Below are 20,763 nucleotides of genomic sequence, written 5' to 3'. Positions count from 1 at the left end.
AGTTTTCATCTATTTTTATGTGTACGGACTCATTATATATATTAGTTTATGTTTTTCGTACCGTAGTCCAATTAATCATTATTCATAAAAATCAGTAGTGAAAACGAAATAGAGACATTAAGGTGATGCGATACTCTTCTTTCGAATAAATGACGAGAAGAGCCAACTACGGAATTGTTAGACTCATTTTGCCGTTGATTGCTGAATTATTAATCCGACCACGGTACGAAAAAAAATAATACATGTACAAGTCCGTAAGGTATAAACATAAAAACTGATAAATAATATTTCAACACTCGGTCGCGACGTATAAATATTTTCCTGCCTTCTCCAGGTTTGACGGCAATTTTCTTCCACTATTTATCACAAATTTTTCGAGCAGCACCTTAAAAAGAAAAAGTTCAAAAATCAGCCAACCCAATTTACATACATCAATTGTATGCTGTCCATATTTAATTATTCACCTTCTAACGCTTGAAATTACGTATTATCCAAGTTATACCGCAGCCTGCACGATTGTCGTTAACAGCTTGATCGTTGCGTGCATGGAAGCAGGACATGCGTGATCTTAGGGTCAAATAAAAGACCTTGTTACGTGTCATATATGTCTACGTAATTTCTGGTAAAGAAGCTCGGCGGCACATGAGAGGCAGCGAGTAGGTGAGCATTGCTCGCAGAAATGGGCTCCAGATGTGGTTACAAGGTAAGGATTGGGAGGGAGGTTTCGTTAAAGTCTTGCCTCGCCGATTCTGAGGTACATGGATGGAATCAGTTCTGTATAGTCCGTACCGAGAACTTGTACGAGCAAGAGGCTGCGGCAGCAACAACATCGCCATACCCTTCTAGTTTGAAAGTTTTTTATCGTCGAGGATGACTAGCGTGAAAATGTGAAACGATGTGATTGATTCAGATGTGCGAATAACTATTCTATCATTTTTAACGAATTTTTTGTTAATTGTCGATGGTTTATTTTGATGGTAAATTTATTTTTTCCCCTCGATATATTTATAGCTTGTAAATCAAGTATATTATTATATACGTTAGGTCAATTTTGATTCCTCAAGCATAATCAAATTACTTGTCTCTACTTATAGTAGGAAGCGATTGATTGTACTTCAGTTTTCAAAATGCTGCGATCTATAGACTCTCGGGAAATTTAAATCTAACCTCTTCCCAGTTTAAATTATTCCCTGCTTTCCATGCTCTCGGTTATTATACGTACATACATATGGTGTATATGAGGTGTATTCTTTTTACTTTACGATCACTGATCGAACTGACCACGGTCGAATAGTTCGAGTTTTTGAAACGCATGTACATGCTGTTAGAAAAAGTAGCTAGTGATCATAATCTTTACTTTTATCAGTAATCGCGAAACTTAAGAAATATTTCCCCTTTCAATAAGAAAATGAAAGTCTGCGGCCGATGAGCGGTATTATTATTATTATAAATCGTTTTGGTCGTGTCAAAAGACGTGATTTAACATCAGTTATAAAATGTGATCGGTCAAGTTGAATTTTCATTCTTTCGTTTACTTGCATTCCAGCCATCCCGCATATCGGTTCTCTTGCAATCAAAGTGGATGGGGAATAGTGAATGTCATTCAAATTCAGTCACTGCCAATCAGAGTTGTAACTTATACTCCTTGAGGAATAAAATGAAAGTTGCTGTAATAAGTATATAGCAATAACTTTGCAAAATCAGTGGTGAATTAATGCACGTATATGCAAATGTATACGCAGTGAGTTGAATTATATTTAAAACCTGTTTCATCGTAAACCATAAATCAGCACAACAGCATGTCGGATTCAATTTCGAAAAGTCCACCAACACACGGCACGATGAACGGTACCGCAATGGCAATTATTCCAAATTTGGTTCCAAACAAGGATAAGGTGAGTGCAAAAAAGACCACGTCTCTTTAAGACTATGCTCGAACGATTGATCCTTTTCAATATAATTCTTCGGTTATTGGAAGCTTCGATTTTCAAATATCCCTGTCTCTTCTACTTCTTCTTCTTCTTTAAGCGCTCAACTTTTTTCTCTGACCCTCTTCGTGTTTATTCGTACATCAATGACGTAACGTGAGTTTTTGAATAACGGGAAGAAGTGAATTCCAATGAACCAGATTTGAAAATAAATAACTAACTGTGCGCTCTTGAATAAAATATATTCTCCGGAAGTTTGACGGGGAAATTTCACTTCTTCTTTTTATACAACTTTCGATTTTCACGCGAACGCGTTCTGTTCTAATAATTCACACCGACGCTACGAGCCCGCCGGAAAAAGTTTCGATTTTATCCTAGAGAGAGCAGCACACGCGAAGTTATTGATCGAAAACATTTGAGCAGCCGGTTTTCCAGTCTTGCAAATCGCGTGGTTGATGACAATAGCGATGCGCTGCATTTCCGTATTTACAAACACACTGGCCTTGATACCTAAACTTGAGCGTTAATCGAGAGTCGCGTGGTTTTCATCCGCTTGTCGGAAATTCGGATCTGACAGAACTGACAATGAGAAAGCGATCGAGTGAGAAAGCCGAGAGGTAAAAAGTTGAAAAATAGTAACAATCACGAGGCCTGTAATATCTAGAGATACGTCTATTTTTATATCGCCTCTAAATTAGCCGCGTTACTTCACGCAACGATCATTGGCAAAATCTGAAAGTGACTCCGTGGAGATTGGACATTTGATTATTATAAAAAGACCCAACCGTGTTGCTAAAACGAAACTTCCTCAAACTATGCGTTGGTCGTCCGATTTACCGTTTTTTTAACGCACGTCGCCCACGGTTTTTTTTCAACAAGGTAAGTCGTAGCAATTATTTTACAAAAACTTACCTCTGCTGTATACGTAGAAGAATGATGACTACAGATGGCTTTCCAAATTTCTCAAACGATCAAACGCTTGCAAATTTTGATATTTTTTAATAAGCTGAGCTCATAGAAAGTTGTATACACTTATATTTATATCATTGCCAATTATTTTAACTTTCAAATACACTAATCTGAAATTTCTCGATCCGTTATTTATATTCTGACATCGAAAACTGACAGCGAAAGTCTCTAAAATTGTTTTTCAATCTTGTTTATGATTTAAAACGGCTTGTCACACGGCTACGGCTAACTAGCTATTATTGAATATACTTGTTTGCAATTTACGTTATTACACCTTCAAATTTACGACGCAAAGAGTTTACCAACAATAAAGTTTTCGGCACATCAGTTTATTTCCCATTCCAAGAATAAAACTTAGGATGATAATTTAAGACATTATATTATGTAGTTAATTGAATTGTTGGGCGTGTGATCGGTGATAAAAATTTTGTGAACTAATGTACCTACATGTAGTTTTAAGTTGTGAACGCGATTAATAACAAATATTATTTATTACATTACATATTAGTAATGATTATTGTACGTGTCTATGTATAACATGAGAGATGGGCTATGAAATCTAAAAACCCGATTGATGTATCCCGCGCATTTCTCTACAAATGAACAGGTATATGTATACGTATGCGAATTACAAGTAATAACTGCAATTAAATATATGAATATATTAAATTTTCGCAAGAGTTTTTTTCTACTTTATTTTGTTAATAAAAACAATTTCAAGTGCTGAAATGGTTCCGAATAATTTGAAAAAATTTTCAAAAATTCGACGTGACATAATATGAAAGTATTTCAGCGACCATCCATAGTAAAATGACTACCGCTTCTAATTTTTTAAACGTGTTTTTTTTCTGATAAAGCTCGAAAACAGTAAGAAGAAAAAATTAGCCCGCTCAGGCTCTAAGTTTAAAAATTTTGATATCCGTCACGCAATTTTTCAGATTTTTAAATTGTGCCGATCGGTAAAATTGTTTTAAAAGGTTTTAGAAAATTCAAATCGAGTCAAAGAAGTCTTTAAAAAAAAACCTAGTTCCTCTCAAAGTGAGAACAATCATATAAAAAATCGCGAACCCAATCCGAGAAGTCAAAGGTCAGATCCAGGTCGAAAAGGTATGGACTGCCATATATATATGTATATATACAGCTGGTTACAATTGCACAAGTAGCAACGCGATGTAACCGAATATCATCTAGGAACATAATTAAAAGCGTTAAATAAGAATAACGAGGCGAGAGGGAATTAATGAGTAGTTAAAAAGGAAAAGAAAATTGATGCACAAGAGTCGTTGCTAGCCTGAGTTGCGAGGACGTGCAGGTTCCAATTTAAACATTCGCATATTTGTGGAAACTTTTATTTCCAAAAAAGTAGGAGCATCAAAATCGTTGAGCATAAAGTACACCGAATTGTCTGACACGGCAATGACGCGGCGGTTTCAAATTTCTCCAGCAGAATTAACCCATTTTCAAGGCGTCACTCTCTTCCTCGTATAGTGAGCAGTCGGTGCTCTCAGCTGTCTTTAGTAATACACCCATTAAACTCGTCAAAATTCGACAAATCTAATGGTTTTGCGGTTTTAAACAATCACTAAATTAAAACTCATATCTCGTACCTATAACATGTTATGTCATTCGTCGAGGTTGATGGTTTTTCGAAAACGCTTACGAATACCTTTTGTAATTGTTACACCACACATGGGAATTCTGTCTAATCATTAAAATGATTAGATTGTCGTCACGCATCAATAATTTCCAATAGCTCATCTCGTGCTTTATTTAAAATGCCCCGATTTCTCATTCTTTTTACTACAGTTTGCAACATATGTAATATCATATTATATACACGCATCGCTGTGGGAGAAGAAACCGCGAAAGTTTTGTACGTCAAATCTGAATAGCGGAACGGTACACATTGTGTAGGTACGTAAACGTGGAGTACAGATAAGGATACTTGATTTACCTGTGTTATTTTTGTTATGATTCTTTCACCTACTTTTCACGCTTTCCACGTCTGAATATGCACGGTGCTGTATTAACTATGCAAGTATATGTAGGAACGTATCGCATCATACGCATGAAACTGCACAACATGATAGATAGCAGGCGGCGACGTGAAAGCACGCTTTTCTTACCACGCGGTTTTTTTTCTTTATTATTATTATTATTATTATTATTTTTATGCCATACATCGTTCAGAATCGGAATGAATATTCACAGTATACAAGGCTTCAGGCTAATTCATAATTTTGTGACTGGAATAGCGAATGTGAACTGATTAAATATATACAAAAGTTTAACGGATAATTTGAGTATACTATACTGATGAAAATTCGGCGTATAACGGAGATTAAAAAAAAGTGAGATTCTGTTTAAGGCATTGCTGTTGCTCTGGCTTATCTAATTCGTGATTTTTTTGTGTCTATGGGTAGCTGATATTACAGCCTTCCGCTGATATCCAACTTCCTCGAATATTCTTACGATGTGTTGTTCACATTTTTGGCGCCTGCTGTGAGTTTGATGATAATTGGTATCATTAACATTATGATTACTTAATGATTTAAAACTTTTGCTAACTTCTTAGTTTTTGCCTGCAAACCCGCTTAATTACCGGAGACAAATTTACGTGCATCTGTCGTATCGGTGCTCAAATATTCAAGTCTAGATATGTAACAGATATAAATTTACGTTCGACAAATTCTTGAGCTCGAATCGTTGCGCCAGACTCAACCTTTTTAAATTCCTAAGTGACATTCTTAGAGATTTATTGAACTGCAAGTAAAATCCCATTGTTTCAAATCGTCTCGTGATTATATCCATGTACGCATTGCAAAAATTAATGTATTACTGTTAGTCGGTGTAAGCACAGATTGTTTCTTTTTTTTTTTTTTTTGTTTTCCTCTGCTATCAAATTAGGTCAGTCAACAGAAGTTCACGATATATCCGCATTGACTCGTTTGTTCTTCGTCGTATTTTTCAGGCCGCTTTTTTTACGAGGATTCCCGTTTTCTGTTTATCCGACGAGTTTTCATACTCATCGACAAAAAACAAATGCACATCGAGATTGATTTATGGCCAGATCTAAATCCGGCAATGAGTCAAAGCTCCATATCAGCCTTAATTGCGTGTTCCAATTTATCGTAACAAATGACGATTAATATGAAATTTTATTACCTATTTTGACGTATAATTACCGGAGTCAAACTTGTGGAATCAAAAACGAATACTAAAGCATTGAAAGCCGCGGAATACCTCATTCATGAGCCAAAGTAAAATTATACCAGCTGAATAACAAGATATTGAGAAGCGATGATACGATGCGATAAGGTATATTTCTATTCATATCATTCCGATTTGACTCACATATTTGTGGCAGCTTCGTTTTAAGTTCAAAGACGTAAGCAGTCGCATGTTCGTAAGAAAAAACGAAAGGGAAAAAAATGACAGATCATGCTTTTCGTTATCGTTGATAACTGACGTGACTCCTAAATGAAAACAAGTTAAGCCCAATAAATAAAAAAGATATAAAATAACACGTATACAGGTTCAACATCCTCTTGTGACAGTTATTGATATGCTCAGCGATTAATCAAATGAGTTGCTCACTCAATGGAAAGTATGAAAAACAAGTAAATTTTCCTTCCGGCATCCAATAATTTACAACCATTAGAATGTCGCCTCTTTCGTACGATCGATCAAGATTTGAAAAAACCTGTTTGCCCTGTCGGTAAAATGACAAAAGAAGCAACTATTCACAGATTCTAATCGATATATAGCAAGAGTCATTGTATTTTAATTGTCGCGTCGTAAAAGGAAATTCTTAAGCTTAATCGGAAAAGCTGCATTCTATATTCAATGTAGCCTCGCTTTCAGGGAACGTCGAACCTCCTTCATTGTCCTATTCACTAGGTACTTATTTGATATAATAAATGAAAGGTAAATTAATATTTTTACCTGAAATTGAAAAATATTTTCAATGAAACCATAAGTTATGAAAAGGATTTCCGCTATTAAGACAACACGCTGAAATTTCCGAAATTTCTTTTTCAAATGCACCGTTCTAAAAATCTACAAAAAAATTGATTAATCGAGTAATTTTTACCAATTCAGTCAAGTCGTGTTCGATTATTTTATTGAACTCGATTAATCGATTCATTGATTATTTTTAGCTTACGATTAGCGGCCATCGTTATTTACAGATAATACCTAGAATTGCACTAGCTAAAGACTTTTTCGGTTCAACCATACACAGGCTCTGACAATAGCCGAACGTTTCACTCGGTCGGTAAAGCCTGACTACACACGCCCTCCAATCCCGTTTCCAGTCTTCCAGTCTCGTCTCTGATCTACAAGAAATCAGTGATTCTAGTCGGTCAGATTTCCTAACCGACGCGACGTCGTCGGGACGGGAAAAGTATGAGCACGGACGAGCGTAGAAATGAGTGAAAAAAACAAAGGAAAAACGAAATAAAAACACACAGCGGGTAAAGAAGGCACCGAAGTTACAGAGATTTTCGACATGTGCGCAGGACGTGGAACGCGGCGAGATCGAGGATCCGTCGGGACGGGGAGCCGAGGCCAACGAAGGTGGCGGGATAATCCCCCCTCCAGGGGCGCCCGACTCACGTGTCCGCGAGTTGGGGGGCCGACGGAGCCCAGTTGTGCGTCTGCTGGGTCGCCTGGCGCTAGCCACGATGATAGCAGCGATCCTGATCGTGCTCTCGGCAGCGGTATGGATGTTCATGGGGCCGATGTTCCTGCTTCAGCTCTTCCTCGTCGCCGTTGTCGCCTACTTCGCGTCCGGAGGAAGGCTCAGGTGGTTCTACGTCGCCGTAAGAACACTGCCGAGGGATATCACGTGAGTTGTTGTTGTTGTTCTTATTTTTCGTCACTAGAAGTAATTCGTTGTTGTTGGTGCCAGGTATATCTGGTCACTGACTCAAGGAGGCGTTTTCGGTCTCTGTAAGATTTAGAAAATTATATTGTTCACTTAACGCCACTGTTTGTTAACCTTCGTTTCGCAATCATTAGCGGCGGTCGCTTACTCCGGATCAAAAACACGCTAGACTGCTTTCTCTCTCTTTCTCGAGAGAGGGAGAGAGTTAAATTGTAACGGTTCGGATGCGTTAACTCTTGGTTGGTAAAACAATCATTCTTACGTGCTGTGGTGATCGGTACAACGGAAGCAAGCGTCATGTAAACTAACTCGTTATCTTTCTATATATTCGTTCCTTAGACATACTTCCTATTGTCAGAGGCTTGCCGGATGCTTCATAGCGGTAGTTTCTTCCGACGACATAAGAACACTGTCCGCCGGTATGCGGGTTAACGAAACTGCGCGTCCCTTGCACGCAAAGAGGGCAGTAAATAAAGATGAATCGATGTCGGGATCTTCTTGGATTCGATATTATGCTCCAGATTTTTTTACTCGATATATTTTTGCAGAATTATAGAAGGTGACGATCGTCTGACCAAAGTAACGATCGGTCGCCTAATGCAATAACGAAAATTCATAGACATTTGTAACGCAGATCACGCTGATCTGAGCTGTAATAAGTGCCGATAAATATTTAATGAATGCGTACCTCGGGCCCTTTGACCTCGTGACACGACCCTGAACATCCGGTGTATGATATACAGGGCGGGAGATTTCAATCGTCGATTCATTTTGGCCGCGTGAAAGAGTGAGAAAAAGCTTGAAATGGATGTGAGAGAATATTACCAATCTTCCAATTCACCGTTATGTTGATTACTTTTATTTACTATGGTTATGTGTAAGATCGGCGTGCAGTGGTCCGAAAGGTCGAGCTTAAACAGGTTGGACCAGGCTGTTGCTGTACGTGTGCACTGTCCTAGAATTGAGAGAAATCGCTTTCGAGTATCACTAAGAGAAATTCCACTTCGTTGTTTATTTTTCGGTTCTTCTTATTTGTTTGTTTGTCGTAGCGGTGACATTTGCGTTAACGCTATTGCCTTCCTTTCAACGTTTCGTGTTTTTCTTGACTTTTTTAGTACAATCTGATACGTTGTTTTGAAATAATCTTTAAACATATTGCCAATCTTTACATGGTGGATGCTTCAAATTGCGAATACCAAATTGTTAAAGAAAAACTTGAAAATACGAAAATTAATCTAGCAAGTTATACCGGTTTTAACATGATCACAAAAGGCCATGCGGCCATGCAAGGAAATCGCTGTTAGCTTGCGCCATAAAACGAGCCTCGAAATGATACAACGGTTGAAACGAGCGAAGACGGATAGCGTAATAATATAAATATCCGTATGGTGACATCCCTTTGCGCTTTTTTATTCATTTTTTTTCCACAAGGCTGAAGTTTGTCACGTTATTGTAATGATGCATCTTTAGAAAAACTCGTTATTTTGCATCTTTAGACGACTTTCGGAAATTCGAGAAACCGTTGATAAACCGTGAACAGACTCAGATCTTGTCAATTCAACTTCTTCAGTTATTCTAAAGGTACAAAATAGTAATTTTTGTTTCAACATTTCGATGCGGTTACATTAATATCTTCAGGCTCGCCTTTTTTCGTTATGCTCTTGGAATATAAGTATATAGGTATATATATATTACAAAGAGATATACCGTGATGTTTTTTTTGAGTTTCACAGCTGGATTTAGTGAAATTGTATATCATGACGAGTAACTGTAACACAGCTGCGTTAATTGTCCACACTGTAAAATCGTTTTACGCTTTTGAACGAGGGAAAGGTTTATCAAATCAGGCGCCAGTTTTTGTAACTTTCGCTATCTGCCAATAATGCGTGTTATGATCATCGTTTTTACTATTATTTACTACACAATATGTAGATCCCTGTTGCGTAATTACAACCGCACGGGGTTCACTCGCAATCCTTTTTAATTGGGTGCATAATGTTCGAGTGTAAAGCTCCTTATAACTTGTTTCAACGACTACCTTAGAATATCAACAAGCCGAGATTATATGATTATCTTGTTTGAAACATGGATAGGAGAGATTGCCGATGCGTGTTGATTTGATCTGTATAACGGCATCAAAACGCGTTTCTTGATATGGTACATTTATACCGTGTTTAACTAGGCTGCAATATATCGGTATACGTGTAAAATTTGTTTGTATTGCATGTAACGTGAGTAGCATATTTTATGACCGGCAAGTTACCGGTCAAACGTATAACGAGCACGGATTATTATATTATTATAGGTGTGTGTAATTATTAGACCACTCATGCGAGAATTAATTACGGTTAATGACTATTCAGATTTGATATAAAGTACTCCACGATTGTTATGGAAAATATCGGTGGCAAGAATGAATCATGGTTCGGACTTTACGAAACTCATTTTAACCAGGAAACCCATTTGATTTTTGAAAATCACTTTTCGTGGAATACGATTAGAAAATACGGCTGTATTGGAGCTTCTTTTCCGTTTGCAATTGAATTCAGATTAAGGATGAACTTGGAACTCTTATGCTTACGACAACTTGCGAACGATACGGTTGCTGAATAACGCTCATTTGCATTAATTTCTATGTAAATGTTTTTCAGAAAATAAGTTTAATCTTCGTCATTGCCTTATCTTATTAGTAGTCTTATTATCATACACGTGTCTTTTGTTATATTTTCTACAGGATATTCTTAACGCTTGCGTAATTTGTAACTTATTCAAACGGCCAGTTTTCATCTGATCATTAAATCAAACAGGAAGTGTTACATTGAGGAAAAACTGTTTTTCGTTTTTCTTTTGCCCTCTTATTATTACAACACTTTTTTACCCACATGCGAACAACCAAGCGATGTTGAAAAGTTTTGTTCCGCGGTTTAACAATGCAGCGTCGGTTAACGCGTGACCTCAGTTATCACCTTGAATTTTTAACGGCTTGATTTTGTATCCGATGATGACTCGGCACGGTTCAGCTGTATACCTGCATATGTAATATATTACATGTATAGCACTACAATGATCAAAGCACCGAATAATTAACGTCAACAACCTGATGTCGTGTCAATCCATGTAAAGTACTTGATGCGAAGTTATCGCATGTAAGTTCGATTTTCGTTTTGAGATGTAAAGCTATTAATGCTGGTTTTTCAAATATCATACGCAAAAAAGTAGGATTCCGACGACTTTTTTTTTTTATCGCAACGAGTAAATACACTTATAGATACCTCATAAAAAAGAACACACAACGTATTTAAAATTCTTCTCTCGCTAAGAGAATGCTAGATTTTTGCATACCTTGGCCACTTCTGTACACGGCAATTTAGGATGAAACTTTATTCAATATATGTATTCCTGCATGTAATGAATTTTCATAGTTAATTATTTCATTTGAAATTGATTTAAAATACAAAAAGTTAATCCTATTTCTGTAATTTTTTGATTGAACAGGGCAGTTTTGAGATACATAACTTTACTGTGGTCAATCCGATCACACGAGAAGAAGAATCGATGCGTCGCAGATATCTTCGCGCAATACGTGACGAAACATCCGAACAAAACTTGCTTCATTTACGAAGATCAAGAATGGACCTTCCAGCAGGTATATTATTTGCGCTTCATCGCCTTTAGTGTATAAAAATGTGAAGATTATAACGAGAACAGAGATTCTTACATTTCTTCTCTGTAAATTGCCGAGTTACCGCTAATACGCATTTGCCATTATTTGCAGATTGAGGATTTTAGTAATAAAGTAGCGACGGTGTTCAAGACGCATGGATATCACAAAGGAGACGCCGTTGCTCTGTTTTTGGAAAATCGGCCGGAGTTCGTTGGAATTTGGCTAGGGTTGAGCAAACTCGGTGTTATAGTACCGTTGATAAATACTAATCTCCGAAAAGCATCGCTTCTCCACAGCATCAACGTTGCCAATTGCCAAGCGATAATATACGGCGCTGATTTAGGCGACGGTAAGTTGCTTTGACTTTTGTAATTATAGACCGAGAGAAATGGAGGAGAATAACATGAAAAATGATTACTCATTCCTCCGTACTTTATGATGTATATGCGAAATTAAATTATGGTTTTTCTCCCTCCAGCCGTTAAAGATATATCTTCGTCTATAAACGCGAAGACAGCATTATACAGATTTTCGGAAACGACAAATTCACCTTCTAATGGACTGAAGGAAAAAGATCTCACCGCTATTCTCGTTGATGCCCCAACCACACCGCCTGTAATCAAAGACAAGGGCGGATACAGTGATAAACTCCTTTATATTTACACTAGCGGTACAACCGGCCTGCCAAAAGCTGCCGTGATCACAAACTCCAGGTGAGATGAGCAGTTTCCTCTCTTTTTTTTTCACTATATTCCTGACGTGGGAGTAAAAAAATTCGTTACAATTGAACATTGTATTCATTATATACAATACAATTACACTGAATAATTGAGTAATAAGGAAAATTGACAAAAAAAATTTATAAAGATTTGAAACTGTAATTTCCGTTCTTAATTCAACAATAACGGCCAAATGTTCGAAAAGCGTATTCGTCAACCAATTATATTCACAAATTAGGAACTTTAATTAATGTAAATGCATTTATATTTTTCAACGCCACATCGCGATCTGGTCAATTCTTCTTAAAAACTTTTTCTCTCTTTTTTATATTCGTTCATTCGTTTATTCGTTCATTCATTCATTTATTCATTTGACCAGTTTTACGTAATTGAATTTACAGCGGTTACAAACGTTGTATTTTATGCATGACTTCCGAAGTGATGAAAAGTATATTTAATTAATTACACGTATCATCTCGTCAAACGAAGTTTCAAAGTCGTCATGTACACTGTATATATAATAATGCTCTTTGCGGGACATAAACTATTCGATGTTTTTTTTTCTTCTTTTCGATAACAGTTTAAATGCCATAAATTTATCGAAAAATTATTTTTTATTATTTCTCAGCATTATATTACATGCGTATAGCTTATCTCACTATTTTCGTCAAATCGCGTCTAATCACAACCGGATATTCGACTCAGGTTGGCGCAGTAAAAGCGGTAACAAATTTTACGAAAAATTAAAAATCAAATCATGTATTATGTAAAATATCTATGTGTTAAGTACTTTGTACTTTGGCTTGAAATTTAAACCATTGCCTTTATCATTGAAGAACATGACATTTTTACATCATTTGATGAAAAGAATTTTGCAAAGGACCCTGCAGAATCCTTATGATAATTGGCTCTTGATTGAATTGCCTGAAATTTTAGTACTAGGTAGTATATACCCTCTCGATCAAAATTTTTCCACGGGCACAAGTCCCAAAGATCAGTAGTTTCAAAAATACAGGCCTTGAGAAGGGGGGCACGCAGATTTTTTGCTATCTTTGAATTACACGATTGTGACGAGTTACAAAGCTTCAAGGGGACTTGAAATGAAACAAATCACTCAAAAAACCGCACGGTCGATTCTCAAACATAGGCAGAAAGCTGCGATTGATTTCATCCATGAACTCGTTGGTATACTATAAGGAAGTGCAACGTCAGATTTCGCTTGAACGAGACCTTCCGATTCATGCAGCAATCGACTTGTCTTGTTTTTCACGCGCATGCGGAGTCTCTGCGAATTGGCTGTGCAGTTTTTGAGTGATATATTTCATTTCAAGCCCCCTTGAAGCTTTGTAATTCATCAAACTCGCGTAATCCAGAGATACTAAAAAATCTGCGCTCCCCCCTTCCGAAGCTTGTATCTTGGAAACCACTGATGTTTGACACTTGTGCCCGTGAGAACTTTTGATTGGGAGGGTATGTACTACAACATATGAAAATTTCAGTCAATTCGACCGAGAGTCAATTCCCATAAGGGTTCTGCGGATTCCTTTATTTGGTTACCAGAAAAATCGTCGCAAGTGTTGTAATAATAAAATGACGTTGCCGGAAAAGAGACAAGCGTGAAATTTTCTCTCGCCAATTATCTTAACGATTTTCTGGTTACAGGTACTTATTCATCGCTAGCGGTATCCACTATGTCGCAGGTTTTCGAAACAGTGATAGATTTTACACTCCACTACCATTGTACCACACGGCTGGCGGTATCATGTCGATAGGTCAAGCTTTACTACACGGTTCAACGGTTGTGATTAGGAAAAAGTTTTCGGCCAGCTCGTATTTTACCGATTGTGCTAAATACCAGTGTACTGTAAGTTGAAAAACAAGTTGTGTATTATATATTCTTATATTTGTTCCAACATGTTTTATTTTTATTCTCTTTGTGGTTATCGTTATTATTACTACTATCATATTATTTTCGAGATATCACAGGTCGTTAAATTTTCCCTACGTTAATCACATTCGTCCTTGTACCATATTCTATTTACTAAATGTCTGGTTCTACCTCTTTCCATAATTACACAGAAAGAAATTTGTATTACATTGTTTGAAATTGAAAACTTTTAAATGGCTTGATTCTTCCTGCAAATCTCACAGTTTTCAAATTATTAGGATACCGAATCCAACTACCTTTGTTATAACACGTTTGCATGTAATTCTACCTATATTACAGTGAACGAAAACAGGTTGAAACACCCATCATTTATCATATTGAAAATACTTTTAAAATATCGATCCTTCTGCAAAACAAATTCTTCGTCATGCGACGTAATTTACGATTGGTGCTACTACTGAACTCGTTTTAGCTGGCGGTGATGTAATATTTACAAATTTTTCTCATTCCAGATAGCTCAATATATTGGGGAAATGTGTCGCTATGTACTGGCAGTACCGCCAAAACCAGAAGACAAGCAACACAATGTTCGAATGATTTTTGGTAATGGGCTAAGGCCGCAAATTTGGAGTGATTTCGTTAATCGTTTCAAAATAGCAAAAGTTGCCGAATTTTACGGAGCTACCGAAGGAAATGCTAACATTGGTAGGCAAATTGTCGTACAAGAAATTTAATGCAATAGAGCGAACATAAGCATAATTATTTACTTTCCACAGTAAACATCGACAACACCGTTGGAGCTATCGGTTTCGTCTCAAGAATCATTCCAGCAGTGTACCCGATTTCTATAATTAAGGTAGATGCAAATGGAGAGCCAATCAGAAATTCTAAGGGACTTTGTATGACCTGCGAGCCAAGTAATTACGTTTCTTCAATCGTATATAATAATAATTCTTGATTCTAAAATTGTGTACGTTGAAAGCTGAACAAATTTGTTGCTAATTAGCAAAAACTACTCTAACTTGTCAAGTTCGTTTTCAGATGAACCTGGCGTTTTCATCGGTAAAATCATGCCGAATAATCCAACAAGAGCATTCCTGGGTTACGTCGACTCTAAGGCATCCAAAAGCAAAATCGTTCATGATGTCTTCGCCAAGGGTGATTCTGCCTTCATTTCTGGTGAGCAAAGCAAACACTAACCTGTAACGATTATCAAATGTCTCATGAGTGAATATTAAACAAGAAAAGTACTAAATTTTCAGAATATTCGATAACTGAAATAAAAACATCATTCCCATACGATATTTACAAATTAAGATATTCAAATTTTTTTAATTCAGTTGAACCACTTTTCGATCTATAACATGTCAAAAGAACAAAACAAAAGCAAAAAAACTAATGTATATAATTTAGGTTTAGAGCATTTCTTGATAACGAGCCCAAAACTACGTGTGAAATGCAGCATTAATTTCATATTATAGGTGACATCTTGGTAGCCGATGAGTTGGGATACCTGTTCTTTAAAGATCGCACCGGTGATACATACAGATGGAAAGGTGAAAATGTATCGACATCAGAAGTCGAGGCGATTGTCAGCAACCTTGCTAATTACAAGGATTGCGTCGTTTACGGTGTTGAGGTGATAAAGAGCATTAATTCATAGTTTAAAAGTAAAAATTTAAAGCATGAATTCCAAACCGATTCATAGCCCTAATTTGAAGTCATATCTCCAAGATAGTTGAGAAGAACCCACGAAATTATCAAAGGATACTAATAGATACGGTAACTAATGATTCAATATTTCTATAGATTCAAGGAGCTGAAGGAAGGGCTGGAATGGCAGCTATTTACGACCCAGATGACACACTAAACCTAGAGCAGCTAGTGTTGGGGATGAAAGAGCAACTGCCAACATATGCTATACCTCAATTCATCAGAGCTTTGAGAAAGATTGATATGACTGGTAAGTTATCATCACAGATATTGTACGTAAAATTTTTAAGAAATCGAATACCAGACAAAGCGAAATAAAAGTACACTGTCTATTGGGCCTGGAAATTCTGAAAGACTGAAATCGGCCTGAAGTCCTTCAACGGCTACCAGAGCCGGGAAATAATCTATGTTTTGGAATATGAAATTTAATACGAAACTGCACTCCCTTATTTTCGCTCCACTTCTTTCTTAGGTACATTCAAAATAAAGAAGAAAGATCTGCAGAACGAAGGTTACGATCCAACTAAGATTCAGGACAAATTATATTACTTGGATCCAAAGTCTGGCTACAACGTTTTAACACCTGAAGCGTTTGAACAGATACAACAAGGCAAGATTCGTTTGTAAATAGAAAAACGTTGGCATAAATCAATTGTCTAGGAGCAGTAAGAATGCTATTTTATTTGAACCGCGTGAGAAGCCGACGTGCAATATAAACACGGGTAAAAATAAAAAAACAACTTTCAAGTACCCTAACTAAAATATGAGAAGAATGTGTTGTAAAAGATGAAAGGGAAAAAAGTGATAATGATTTGAAGCCTCGGTGATCTGATTTAAGGCAGTCGACAATTTTTTTTTTCACTGCCGGAAGTGTAGCTTAATACCTATACGGATTTGTCACATGTGTTTAAACGCGCATAATTTTTTCCTCATATTTATTTATTTTTTATCCCCATGTGTGTTGTTTTTACCTACATACCTGATTCATTTTTTTTCAATTGGATAAAGCTATGATAATAATATAGCCTGATTGAATAAATAATTAAATGTAATAATTGATTAACTAAATCGGTGAAATACTCTATACGGCGGTAAACGTCAGGGTTGTGATTTGTAACCGGTTATTTTTTTACGGATATTACATGTAACGCACAATGAAGAATTCCGAATTGCATTGTTGTTGACATATGAATGATTGAGGTAACTCAAAACGCAATGTATTGCTACGACTGACTTGAACGGTGTCAATGTAAATGAAAGATTGATGAAAAAAAAATATATACATATAAGGAAAAAAATGACAACATTCAATCTTAATAAAGTGAAATTGTATAGATTTACCGAATGTAAAGTATCGATGCAACATCTACAGAATTCTTGTATTACTTGTTAATACGGCTCTGGATGACCCGGCTGCATCGATTTAGAACTTAACTATACGCTCGCGCTTCAATCATACAATAACAAATTTCGTGTACACGAGGTTTGTAAAGACGGAAACTTGACCTTACAAATAGATCGTGTGTACCATGCTCTGAAGTCATAATCTGTATAGAGATGAATTTTGTTTTATATTATAATTCTATAGCCCGAGATATAACGCAACTCTAGCTTTCGACTAAAGAATAAAGGAGACATCACCGTTATCATCCCAACCATTTCATGAGGTGTATGTTTTTATAATATTGCCACTAAAATTTAGCAAAGATTGTTACTTGTTATTTTTTTAGAATAAAAAAATGTTCATTATTTTCTAAATCGGGAGTACCTCACTCAACATCATTAACAATTCCTGGACTCATAATTTTCTAACATTATATATCACAAAGAAAAAAAAATGTCCGAAACAAAGAGATGATTCAAATTTCCCGGTAAGTTGAAAATCCGCACGTTGATTTCACTGCTACCAACGTTTCTGACGTGACTCCTAAATTCTGCCCCTCAGCATGGTTAATTTTTTTTATGGGAAATTCCCACGACTCTTAAATCGAGACACTAAAAGAAAGGGGAAAAAAACGAGCAGTCTCATACTACGAAAGGCGAGCAGTTGCCATAGCTTTCAATCGGCTTGAGATCGCGAATTGTGAAAACTGTTCGAAAATTTGAATCGCTAGTCGCGTCCGTTGAGAGAACGGAATGTGATTGAATGTTGCAGTTGAGACAAAGGCAAGCGAGCCGGGCAAGCAGCGGTACGCTTCCGGAATTTCTTTCTGCAGCTGGTTCGTTCCGGTTCGTTCATCACTGCCCGTGGCAGCTCGCTAATTTATATCGACCGTGTTTGTATCGTACTTCAACCGAAAACGGACCCACGTGTTACCTTCAAAATACAGTAACGCAGTCGCATGATATCACACATGTAACGCACGCGGAACGTAAAGCAGTTTACTAGCGCGGCAAATTAAATGTAGATAGAGCCAAATAAATCCGGTAGAACGTACCGAGTTCATGAATCACAGTATAGCCGCGTATCACGGCATTTCCTTCAAAAAAAAATGACGAGCATAGATACAAACAAATTGTCTAGACAGTAACAGCTGAGCAGTGAGTGAATACGAGATATTCACACCCGACACTTTTACCGCATAACGCGGAAATACCCATATTTTGTCAGCTATTCTACATGCGTACATGTAGAAAACTCTGTTTCTCGACACTGTGCGCACCAAACTCGAAACTCGCATAGTCGGTCGGTTTTGTTATCGGCGCGTTCAAATGCTGTGATTTCAATAAAAACAACGGATATATTGTGTGGACAGAAGACTATCGCATAAACCGTAGGTCTGTATAAGATAAATTTATTACTCATTTTATTTATTTTTAATCATTAGACCCATTTTTCCTTTAACCGCACAGGGTTGTGCGTAATCATGTGTGCATGGCTTTCGTATTTCTAAGGTGATTGTTTTAACATTTTACCGTTTCACGTGTGCGACTGTCGTAGCTTATGCGACTTTGTTAATGGAAGTCAACTTTAATGCGATACGCACGTGTTTCCAGCCGAATGATGATTCAATCATAACACAGCATTCTCGTTTCTTTCCTCGAAACATTTATAATATTCTTATTAAGATCACCATCTTTCAACGTATACTCAAACAAACAATAATTATTCTACAGAATACATTATTAACCCTGGGTTTTATTGTTGTAACTATTGCGCGATGCGTGTGTCCGTCTGTTACGTGCTTTTGTTGTTCCAATTGGCACAGATTGCACCGAGCTTATTTTATTTTATTTTATTTTTTTATGTTCATTCAGTGGACAACATGATAAAACAGTACAGTAATTTCATAATAATTGCAAAACAAATCGATCGAAAAATTTAAATCAATTCCCAGGAAATACTTACATCAGTTATACGCTTTACGGGGTTTTAACCAGTTTATGGAAAAATATATTGATTTTAAGCGAGTATATGATATACTGTTACATATATCATGCGTCATACTCATTGTTGAACATTGTGACGATATAGTCGGGAGAATCAACAATTCAATTGTTAATCAACAAGCAACAACATACTGACAATCAGTGAGCGGTGCAAAGTGCCTGCGAACGATGTATTTATGTATACAATTGTAGATAAATAAGAAGATATATGTATAGTTTGGACGCGTACGTTAAATCGTCATCTGAACAAAGTTCGAATTTACGCATGCGATACGTGTGCTTCATTTTTCAGTGGACTGAAAAAAGTTTGATGTATAACAGAAAGAAAAAAAAGTTGATGTTTATTGCCCTTGAGATATCCTTTTGTTTGTACGGTACACGGAAACTTGCGCAAATTTTTACCCGAATGAAAAGAAATGATACTTTTTCATGCGGATTTCGCAATAATTGAGATCGAATAATTCATTATTCGATGTATTATAGTTTCAATAGATGATATTTCACGGGGTGAAGAAGCGTCGACGTTTCAGTTTTCACAATTATTAACTATACTTGTATGCATCTATTATTATTGTGCAATTTAATTATTTTTTTGCACATATATGCTTAAATGCCACGTACGATAATAATCTTATTGTTTACGTTTGAATTTTTTTAATACGCCTGCTCTTAATTATCTCGCAATCATCGATGAACCGCTATAGTCGAATCTTATTCGCATCGGTTCCAGATCAAACAAATCAGAAACAACGCATATTTATTCACGAGTTAGCCAGTGGTCCCGAAAATTCATTATTCTGGGGAACGGTTAATTTCTGTCATCTATCTTTATACGTGTTCCAAAATCATCACGAACTGGTTCGACATTATAGGCACTCTGACCGTTGAAAAACGTGTGTTGATACGTAAAATGTATGGCAGTATAATTCGTATTACAGTATACAGTGCTCCCCCCCTAAGATTTCAGACTCGGGGCTCTGGTTCCAGGAAAAATATCTTAGAGAGGTATCCCCTCTACTCTTAAAAGGTGGGGTGTATATGTAGACAGCTGACTTATAGTAGCGGCTTACGCGCATGCGCAAGTAAACAACACTGAGTATAGTGGGGAAGCCGAATTGCGGGGAAATGATAGTAAAATGAGGGGAAGTAATATCTTACAGAGGGATATCTTAGGGGGGGAGCACTGTAATGAGATTTTGTCAACGCCAAAGGTCAATGCTCTACGATAGCCCTTACATTGGTATATAAATCGAGGGATAACCAATGGCACATAATAAAAAGTGGGAAACTCGAAGTAAACAGAATGATATGCTAAAACATGTTACAATTTTCTCTCAGGTTCTGGTTTATCCAGATAATTCAATGAGGCTGAAGTCAGTAACGTTAACGTGGCGAAACATCAGGGAAAAATTATTATTGCGCAATTTTAGAACGACGTTTGTAAGCAGTTAGCTTTTAAAAATAAAAATATCTCGCGATTATCACGGTTTACTAAATTTCAAATATCCCTAAAAGCCCGAAGTAATGATTTTTCCTAAACCGGCATTGTTACAGCAACGCAACGTGACCAACTTCATCCTCACACGTATTTGTAGCTCAGAACT

The 20,763-nt window shown here is 36.7% G+C and overlaps 2 protein-coding genes and 1 long non-coding RNA gene across 5 annotated transcripts in view; 2 read left to right on the top strand and 1 right to left on the bottom strand.

Annotated features, from left to right (window-relative positions):
• Nucleotides 1-773: 773 nt before the first annotated feature.
• Fatp1 (Fatty acid transport protein 1) lies at nucleotides 774-17,527 on the top strand. Of its 2 annotated transcripts, XM_046612009.2 has the most exons (13): nucleotides 774-977; nucleotides 1,547-1,895; nucleotides 7,418-7,746; nucleotides 11,281-11,431; nucleotides 11,561-11,798; nucleotides 11,928-12,162; nucleotides 13,831-14,032; nucleotides 14,569-14,761; nucleotides 14,833-14,973; nucleotides 15,098-15,235; nucleotides 15,538-15,695; nucleotides 15,866-16,019; nucleotides 16,242-17,527. In XM_046612009.2, the coding sequence occupies exons 2-13, from the start codon at nucleotides 1,800-1,802 to the stop codon at nucleotides 16,394-16,396; spliced, it is 2,190 nt and encodes a 729-aa protein (XP_046467965.1). In that variant the 5' UTR covers nucleotides 774-977; nucleotides 1,547-1,799; the 3' UTR covers nucleotides 16,397-17,527. The 2 variants fall into 2 exon arrangements, with proteins under 2 accessions (XP_046467965.1, XP_046467966.1); XM_046612010.2 differs by lacking the exons at nucleotides 774-977; nucleotides 1,547-1,895 and adding an exon at nucleotides 2,441-2,807.
• Nucleotides 14,669-20,763, bottom strand: part of LOC124212180 (uncharacterized) — a 10,323-nt gene continuing 4,228 nt past the window's right edge. Inside the window, exons 1-2 of one of the 2 annotated variants that reach the window (XR_006881600.1) lie at nucleotides 18,757-19,467; nucleotides 14,669-15,256 (exon numbers count right to left, since the gene is read on the bottom strand). This is a non-coding gene — a long non-coding RNA (uncharacterized lncRNA). Of the gene's footprint in view, nucleotides 15,257-18,756; nucleotides 19,468-20,763 lie in introns of those variants that run through there. The other variant, XR_011176393.1, reaches the window with a different exon arrangement.
• Nucleotides 18,404-20,763, top strand: part of LOC124212179 (long-chain fatty acid transport protein 1) — a 15,324-nt gene continuing 12,964 nt past the window's right edge. The window contains exon 1 of the mRNA XM_046612012.2: nucleotides 18,404-18,547. The gene's annotated coding sequence lies outside the window, so the exon portion shown is untranslated. The remainder of the gene's footprint in view (nucleotides 18,548-20,763) is intronic.

This window comes from Neodiprion pinetum, chromosome 2, assembly GCF_021155775.2.
Source record: "Neodiprion pinetum isolate iyNeoPine1 chromosome 2, iyNeoPine1.2, whole genome shotgun sequence".
NCBI lineage: Eukaryota > Metazoa > Arthropoda > Insecta > Hymenoptera > Diprionidae > Neodiprion > Neodiprion pinetum.
Note: the sequence above shows the minus strand (reverse complement) of the source record. Positions and strands in the feature narration are given on the sequence as shown.

What these genes read in the sequence shown, in the direction of transcription:
- Fatp1 (XM_046612009.2), top strand. Translation starts at nt 1,800, where the DNA reads ATGTCGGATTCAATTTCGAAAAGTCCACCAACACACGGCACGATGAAC. An exon ending in TGGTTCCAAACAAGGATAAG is followed by an intron (nt 1,896 to 7,417) that starts GTGAGTGCAAAA and finishes ACATGTGCGCAG; the next exon opens with GACGTGGAACGCGGCGAGAT. An exon ending in CGGCGCTGATTTAGGCGACG is followed by an intron (nt 11,799 to 11,927) that starts GTAAGTTGCTTT and finishes TTCTCCCTCCAG; the next exon opens with CCGTTAAAGATATATCTTCG.